This window comes from Ptychodera flava, unplaced genomic scaffold (genome assembly GCF_041260155.1).
Source record: "Ptychodera flava strain L36383 unplaced genomic scaffold, AS_Pfla_20210202 Scaffold_48__1_contigs__length_985763_pilon, whole genome shotgun sequence".
NCBI classification, from domain to species: Eukaryota; Metazoa; Hemichordata; class Enteropneusta; family Ptychoderidae; genus Ptychodera; species Ptychodera flava.
The window spans coordinates 261,461-270,842 of NW_027248370.1; the positions used below are offsets into that span (position 1 = coordinate 261,461).

The 9,382-nt window shown below is 35.9% G+C and overlaps 1 protein-coding gene across 1 annotated transcript; it reads left to right on the plus strand.

Annotated features, from left to right (window-relative positions):
• The first annotated feature begins 638 nt into the window (after positions 1-638).
• LOC139128287 (protein NLRC5-like) lies at positions 639-8,774 on the plus strand. Its single transcript, XM_070694089.1, has 3 exons — positions 639-1,081; positions 3,224-3,292; positions 3,619-8,774. Exons 1-3 carry the CDS (start codon positions 1,063-1,065, stop codon positions 4,101-4,103), a joined length of 573 nt encoding a protein of 190 aa, XP_070550190.1. The 5' UTR covers positions 639-1,062; the 3' UTR covers positions 4,104-8,774.
• Positions 8,775-9,382: the final 608 nt, after the last annotated feature.

Below are 9,382 nucleotides of genomic sequence, written 5' to 3' on the forward strand. Positions count from 1 at the left end.
GCTATCAGAGCTTGCAATCTGTGACCAAGTTAAACATCAATTGGTGACTAATATCAGGTGAAAGTCACAAATTGCCTTTGATAGATTACGCTCTCCATGCCTTGAATCCAAGTCACATCAAATTAGTCAATTTGCCATAACCAATAAATAATATACACTCCGTCCTGCAAAACTGTCAAGACACTATCATTATTCAATTATACTAGGGTATTGAAGTTCAGTCGAGTAGCGTCTATGATAAATTTATTTCATTCCACAGAACGGGAATCAGAAACGTTATTTCTCCTTTAGACGAGAAATAACTTTTTTCATGGTAAAATTCCCCTTCAAAGTCATAAAAGGAAGGAAAGAGACGGAACACTGCGGCAGTGAAGTGTCAACTCAAGTCATCCCAAAGCGTGCTTCTATATGCAAATTAAAAAAAAATATTCGAAGTAGGGTGACCTGCCCAGATTAGTATTTAGGCTATTCAAAATGAAGACATTCGGTGAAGCCGATATGCCCTAGGTGAACCATGAATTCAATCTATTCTAATATCTGGGTCATCTCTTCTCAAAGCATGCAAATACAGGTACTTAATATTTGCGCAGCTACTAAAGTCCGAGGATCAAGTAGGAACCAGTAACCAGGGACCAGATATCATCCAGGGTGTTGCTTTGACGCAGTTTAAATTCAACACGTCTGTACTGTGCTGCTGTTCAGAAGCCTGCATGATTTTTCTTGCTGTAAAATGCCATTATTTCGATATAACGAGTCACGATGTCGCATATTAATCCTTTGCGTAGGTTGTACAACTCCTTGTCTGAACAGTTATCCGAAGATGACGAAAGATCTTTACGAAACCTTTGCTCGGTGATCAGCAGACGACTCTTGAACTGGGACATCTTAAAAGCCCAGCTGAGATTTTCATCAAGCTAAGGGACTCTTGTCATATATCAAAAACAGACTTAGTGCTCCTTTAAGAGTTGTTAAAAGCGATCAAACGACTTCCATTAGTCTTTGAAATTCAGAGAGTGGAGAAAGAGTTGACATGGCTACCAACTGGAACGTGTAAGAAATGGCATGGAAGTCAATAGCACAGGTAATTAAGTTGTCCAGCATGTTAGTCTCTTGGTAGTATCGAAAATGACTAGAGAAGCTAATTCAACAAATATTTGATCAAACATTGTATAATGACATTAGAAGCTTGGTTCCTTCAGGTAAAATTAGCGTTTAAGAGTAACTTAGTTACAACGTCACAAAAATAAAAACTATTCTCCTCGCTAAACAACATAGTTTAACTAAGTAAAATGTTTGCTGATGTATTCTGGATTACATATGTTTATACTGCTTAGCCCGTTCATATGAACATTTCAGTTTTATCAGCAATGCCCATACTTGTTTCATGCTACCGACATAATTTATGAAATACCTATATCAGTACGGGGCAATCTACTTTTTTGATTGATAGACTTATTCTTGTTAGCACAAAGAATACTTGGGTTGCTAGAAAGGATTAATCCAACATGACGGATAGACTGCGATGTTCATTCAAGTGACTTTGCTCGCCACATTTATCTCTGAACGTTTGTTTAACTTCATCTCTTCGTGAATTCTTCCTCCTCAGTACGTGTAAAGAAGTAAACATTATATAGACACTAAAATACGAAATGTTATCATACAAGCAAAACTTATATCGCTTTTTATCAGTAAACACCCCATCGGAATAATTGCTTCGTCAACGTATGACAGTCGTTCGAGAACGCAAGCAGCCGATTATATGGCACCTTGTCAAATAAATTACAGTATTGAAAACGTGTACCAGTCGGTGCAATATACCAGAGAAGCTTTGCAAATTCATTTGACCTGAAACGAATAATATCATAAATGGTCTCAGAGTTCACAGACAATGACCCCGGGATAAAAAAAAATTATAAGAGTAAAGACTTCGTCTTTTAGGCCCAAGGACTCAGTTTAGTGATAGCGGAGAAGCACCAGTCTTTTATAACACGTTAGATGTCCTGTGTTTAAATGCATTCTTTAGACTCCTGCAATATTATATAGGGCTCAGCCCTTGGTATCGCGCCAGGAGTTATGATTGGCAATGTCATTTGTATTGATTCATGATAAAGTATAATTAATTGTTACTTCATATACGTTTGTGTGACAACTATGCCCAGTTTACCCTCTGATGTAACTTGAAAGCAGTTCATGTACACGAAGTCACACCCTACAGGTACAGATTTTCTGTTATGTGTAAAAATGTTGGACAAAAATCGGCATTTTTTACCATGATAACAGCCTATTGTGTTTAACAAGGCACGTTTGTGCCATCATTATCATTGCAATAGTCACTGCACTGCCCAACTTCCACTTGCAAGCTGACAACTTGCAATCAGCGTTCTGTCTACAAACTGGCAATTTTTGAATCTAGTTATTGACACAGGGGGCACTTTTCTAAAATTCAATCACAGCATTCTTTGCGTATGCCCTCGTTCATATGCACGACACGTTTTTCCCTCTTTTCTATTTTTAGGCGTGATAGTAACTATAATTTGTACCAGTGACAAGGTGGATATTAATACTTACTGGCTAATAAAAGAGCTATATTTTATAAATGGCATGTTATAAATTAATAATTTGCACGTTTCGTATTTGTTTATTTACGAGTTCTCAAAAAAAACACGGCGGCGACCATGAAAGTCGGGTAACACTTCCGGTTACTCCAAAAGCACATTATGAATCAGCGCATGCGTAGTCAGTAAGCCGCTGCAGAGACTATTAACAACAGGCTGTTTGGGTGCAGAAAGCAGTAATGCTTCTGCTAGCAGTGCAGTAGACGTACTTCGAGAAACACGCTGGGAGATTGCCAGAATAATGCAAGGTCCTGATGATTATTTGACCATTTTGTCACATTTATTCGGAAATAATGTACGCTGGCTTTCCGTTCAGTGATGTGACACCTGCAAAAGGATGTTTTTATCTTTTTATATTCTGAATAGTGATAAAACTAACTGTGCCCTGTTGTTATTTATGGCTAATATTCTTGAATAATCTTACTTATGTTTAAAATACTGACTTGATTAGAATAGATACAGGTCATAGCTACACGAAATGAAAATAGATGCACAGTGCATTGAAACAATCTTTGTAAGTCCTTAATGTCAAAATTAAAATAGCATTGACAATCGTAATATTTGTCATTGAGTTACATTTCACTTTCTATTTATTTTACAATTGATAGATTCACCACCGAGCGAACGCCGAAGTGGTTCTGCAGAGTCACCATGCCGTGCTGAATCTAAATATCCAGGTAGGCACAATATACAGTAATTTTGCAGCTTTTCAGCATATAATTGTAGATAACAATCCAAAATCTACAACAGTGGATCACGTCACACAAAAAACATAATACATTTGAATCAATGCGATAATCTGCTATTCATTGTTAGATGTCCTGACCCTGGCTGGAGTGTTAATTCGTTGACTAGACCTGTCAGAAAGGGAATGAAGTAAATAAAAAATATGACGGAAAATACCGATTTAAACTTGGAATTCAGTCATTACGACAAAGGTGTCAGGAAATCAGTGTAAGGAAATCAGAAAGAACTTGTCTTTGTTTTTATTTACATATTGCAGATATTGTCTTGAGATGTGAACGAGATTTGAAATCTCTTTACGTAAAAGTATCTGAGATTCTTCCATTTCCATGGTGGGACGGAACTAACAGATTGAAGCTTGAAAATGTCTACACTGAATTAGAACTGGAAACGAAGAAGGAAGAAAATATTGACTTTCCTAGACGAGATATCTTCTCATCGAAAAAAGACGAAGAGAACCGAACAACACCGAAAAGGGTACTGATTGAGGGCGATCCAGGGTATGGCAAATCAACATTTTGTAAGCAGTTGGTATATGATTGGGCAAAGGGAAATGTTGAATATCTGAATTGTTTTAAATTGATGTTTCATTTTGAGTTGAGAGATTTGTTACATTGTGATGCGCAAAACATTCAAGATGCTATATTCAATCAGTTATTAAAGGCTGTCAGGGACGAAAGCGAAAGACTTGAGCTTTGGAATTTCATTCAAAGCAACCAGGAAAAAGTATGTTTTGTCTTTTGATGGACTGGACGAAGTTCCAACGAAAAACCTACCATTATATTTTAAAGAAATGACTGCTGTAAACTGTCTTCTCCCTGACTGCCCATGATTGTTACTTCTCGAAAAGTAAGGGATAAAAACTCAAAACAAATGTATGACACACAATTGTCGATCAAAGGATTTAATTATGAGAAAGCAAGAATATTTATCGAGAAACACATTGACGAAATGAACTCACAGGGTGACCTTCTACAAGAGGTAAAAGCTTCAGACTTTCTGCAGGAACTGGAGAAATCTAGTCACAAATCTGTTTTGATAGAATTCATGCAGAGTCCTTTAAATACTCTAATGTTATGTGACATATGGATACATTCAAACAAACTACCTAACACACGTACACAACTCTATGAAGAAATCATTGATTATGTTGTTAAAAGATACAAAGAAAAACACGATTGTAACTCGCATTTTGAAGAGCAGATTAAGCAAGCTTTGTTTTTAATGGAGGAAATGTCTTTCAGGAGTTTAACAACTCATGTTTACTTTAGTGAAGAAGAGATCTCTCATAATCGATATATACGAGAGTTAGGACTCCTGACAAAAGTATCAGAATTTCCATCCAGATACGGTTTTTACCATTTAACATTCGATGAATATTTTGCATCAATATATGTGGCCCATCTCTTGACGAATGATAGATCCAAATTTATAGATGCAATAGCCTTATTAAATCAAGAAATAGATTTTGTATATACCAACACACTATATGCATTTTTAGGCGGCAAACTGCAAAATAATGTTGGTGAAATCTTTAAGGCAATGCGGAAAAAGGACATCTTCCCAAATAGTTATAGCTCCTTTGATCCAAGACAAATTTTGTATGAGAGTTCTTGTACATCAGCTGCAGTTATTAAATGCTGTGTCCCGTTCTTGTCAAATTATCTCACAGTTGACTTCGACACGATTGATAGTCATTCCGACAGTAACAGACTAAACGTGAACACCGCTATTTTGCAAAGTCCACATACAAGATTCATAATGGTTACGTTCAAACTATCTACAGTGAATTCCGTTACAGTGGAAATGTATAAAAAATGTTATAAAGCTCTCCAAAAGAACGAAAGAAAAGTTGAATTTATCGAGGTAGATTTAGCTATTGACTTGAAGTATTGTGAAAGCAATGGTAGCGATTATATTCGAAATTTCACATTCATCAATAATTCTGAGAGTCATAGTCTTCAGGACTTTGAACCATTAAATATTAAAAGAATATCTGTTAAAATATTCAAACGTGTCAAATCACCTACCGCTTTCACCGATCATTTAACAGCAATACTAAAAGGTTTATCACTGGTGTCTGCCGATTCACTTTCAATTTATGGCGTGCCTCTTGGAAATCTAGAATACACAAAAGGTCTTATTGATTCTCTGAGTAGCAACAACAAAAGCGATTATATTTCTATGACATTTTGTGATGATTGTACTAAATGGTGGTCAACATCCTTACTTGAAATTAAAGCAAACTTTGGAAAGTTTTTTGTTCGTTTCAAAATGAATAAAATGGCGTTCAAGTTAGTAGATCTTCATAAGTTGCTTTCAACATTTGTAGCCGATGAAGATAAGAAAGTATCCTTAATGGTGAGGATTTATTGTAATTTTAATACGAAAATAATATCTGATATAACCGATGTTCTTCACAGACTTGGATTGGTTGACATCAATGAATTTTACTTAGTAATAGAAGGTTCCAGTGGCTTAAACAAGAAAGAAATATTTCCTAGTATTTCCCAAATTGTGGAAGCTACGTCATTAGTGTCTGCAAATGAGTTTGACATTGAAGGATTGCCTCCTGGAAATTTAGATTTAATGAGAGAAGTGCTTACTTATCTCAACAATAATAAGCTGATCAGGTCCATTAATATGCGTTTTGATGGGGGATATTTTTCTGGCATTCGGCGAACAGAAACGCTAAACATTTCAACACACTTTGGAAAGTTTATATTTTACTACAAAAGCAATGTAATAGAATTTGACGTAGCGGATCTCTATATGTTGCTTTCAACATATGCAGTTGTCGAAAATGAGAGCGTATCGCTAGATGTTAAAATTGATTCTGATATAAGGAAAAAACCGGAGTCTGACATGCTTGATATTCTTCGAAGCCTTCAAACTGCCGATCTCGGAATTGTAACATTAGAAACAAAACGTTATGGACTGTCGTCCCTGAATCAACAGAACGAATCTCATCAAGGTTTATGGTTAAACGAGGACATGTGTGCGCATACTCTAACTATTGTAAAAGAATTATCACGGGTGTCTGCCAAACAGCTGTACATACAAGGTTTACCTTTTGTAAATCCGGAATTCATGAAAGCTGTACTTGGTTATTTCAGTAACAATGAGTTACAGAGGTTAGTTAGTATCGCATTTTATGAAAATACTCTTGACATTTGGTCGGACGGCGACCTGGAACCGTTTATAACCTTTGGAAAGTTAGAAGTTCATTTTCCCAGACTGAATAAGATAGACTTCAAGTTGGCTGATCTTCAACAGTTGTTTCAAACATCTGTGTCTGGTAATAAGGAAGTATTACCGAATGTTAGTTTTAAATATTATTTGAAGCATGGAATAACATTAGATATTACAGAATTGCTCTGCAAACTTGAATCAGTTGAAATCGGGAAGTTATTACTATGGGTACATTCTAGTTTAGTCATTAATTCGAAGAGGAAAGAAATCTACTTTGCCAACGTTGTGAAAGCACTATCGAGGGTGTCTACCAATAAGCTTGTTATTGAAGAGTTACAGGTTGGAAATTTAGAATTCATGAGAAATGTACTTGATTGTCTTAGCAGTTGTAAGTTACTGAAGTCTGTTCATATGACATTTTGTGATGATCGCCTTGACTCTTGGGAAACAGGCAACTTAGAAATCTATGCAAGGTTTGGAAAGTTTCACCTTTTGTGCATAACGAATAACATGCATTTCAATATTTTAAGTCTACGTCGATCATTGACAAAATATATATCGGTTGATAACAACGGTGTAATATTTGCTGTTACAGTGAAGTATGATTTAAATCAAAGTAAAAACACAAAGTTAACACACACCTTTAAGCAGCTCGCATCAGTTAATATTGCAAAGTTTTCATTGCATGTCGTATGGTAACATCGGAATCAAATATATTTCCTGTCGTACATCTCATATAATGCGAAGTTTGTCACTGATTAAAGCAAACTCGTTTGTCATCGACGGATTGCCTTATGGAAATATTGAATTTATCAAATCTATACATACCGATCTTGAGAAAAGCGTGCCTGATAAAGTAACGCATATATCCTTTAGACCTTCGTGTTGTCCAATATGTAAACTAACGTTCTCTGATCATGCAACCCTAACAGCCAAGAATCAAAAGCACACCCGCGAATTTGGTATATGTAAATCAAAACTCGACATCGATAGTTTGCTTGAAATGCTTCAAAAAAGACTTTCAACTCTTGAGCAAAAATTCATCATGGATGTAAAAATTAAATGCACTTCAAATACTGAAGATGACATTCGATATGTACTAGACCAATCAAAGAATATGACCTTCAACAAGATAGAATATGTCGAAGGATCACATAATCTCTCACCAGCCATTGACGTGTTAGAGAAGTTAGCTGAAGTAAATACCAAGCAACTGTCATATAAAGGTAATGTATATCTCATTTATAAAAAATCAGTTGTCGATGCAATGATGCAATGTCAATCTGCTCAAACGATAGTTATATCATCAGCTAGGCATTGTGATGACACCGAAATATCAGAGTATATTAAAGAGCTAATCAGCGATGGGGTCATCATACATGGAGTAAAATTGTTGGTAGAAAGCTGGCCATACAAGGCACGTATGCCGAGAAAGTGAACACTCAGTCTAAAGACATCGAAGTGGAATTCAAAATGAATCGTGAGTTAGATTGTGATTTAAGCTATGGTGATTCTGATTGTGACTTAAGCTATGATGATTCTGAGATAAGCCGTGCCGTACAAGATGATAGCAATGCCTTTACTAACGTGTACATGAAAATTGTTGATGGTTTGCAGATAATCTCTGAACTAAAGTCTCTTTGTATTGAACTCCCTGTAATTTTGTCGACTGCATTTCAGACCTTTTATTCATGCACGTTAATAATAGAAAATATCCTTGACTGTGTTATAGCATTGCACTGCCTGACAAAAGTTACCATTGTAGGTGGAAAGATCACCTCTACTGATAACTCTTCAGAAAAGTTGATACAATTATGTAGTACAGAGTCACTACAGATGTTGACATTCGAAGGCTGTGATTTGAATAGCAGCTGTCAGTCCGTGATTGACAGTTTCGATAAAGCAGATGAATGCAGATGTAGCCAGCTAAAAATAATACTCTGTGATTCACTTTCTTTGCAAAACATGAATTTGATGAAAGACGTGTTATTGTCGAAGAGCTTTGACTTGAATGATGCGTGTGGGTCAGTCTCGCAAGGAGACACTGTTTTCTGTCTGGAAGGCAAATCTGTCAGTATTCTTGTCTTCTCGTGTGCAAAGCAAGTGGTGACTTAAATTTTCTTTTTATGTAACAATGTATCTCTAAATTCCATCTTAACCATTTCATAAAGTTGAAGACAAACGCCAATTATGATGAGATTTGTAAATTAATTCATTTACTGTATGTTATTTATTTACAACACAACATGCACTATCAGGGAGTGCTGTAAGGCACACTGTAAACTTCAACTGGTGAAATCACGATTAACAAGATAAACCAGTTACAATGATTTGCAAAGACGATAGATATTCGCTTGACTATGTTAAATTGTATGTTGACCCTGCTGGTCAGTTGTATGTTGATTCGATTCGAATATATTTGCAAACTTACCTGATGTATTGTAACATCCCCGGGGAAGTTATCCGCTACATTTAAAGCCTAAATGACCTTTTCTAATACATGTGTAACCTAAATTTATCAGGTTATTTGCATTGGTAGCGATTATTCTCCCACCATAACGGTATCCTGCATAAAGTCAAAGTGATTATCGTACTGATCGGTATATTCCACCGATGCATGTCTGATCCACCTTAATGACAATGGCAAGTCTAATATGTTATTTTTGAAGCTCTGCAAAACATCATTAAATATGTTTGATAATAAAGAGTTACAAAATTACCAGCTGGGCATAGACAATGTGGACGTGAATGTCAAAGTAAGAAACTTCCAAGTTGTGAGTTATGTCATATATTTTGTCCTAAGTATTCAATTCCTAGACACACAACACTGG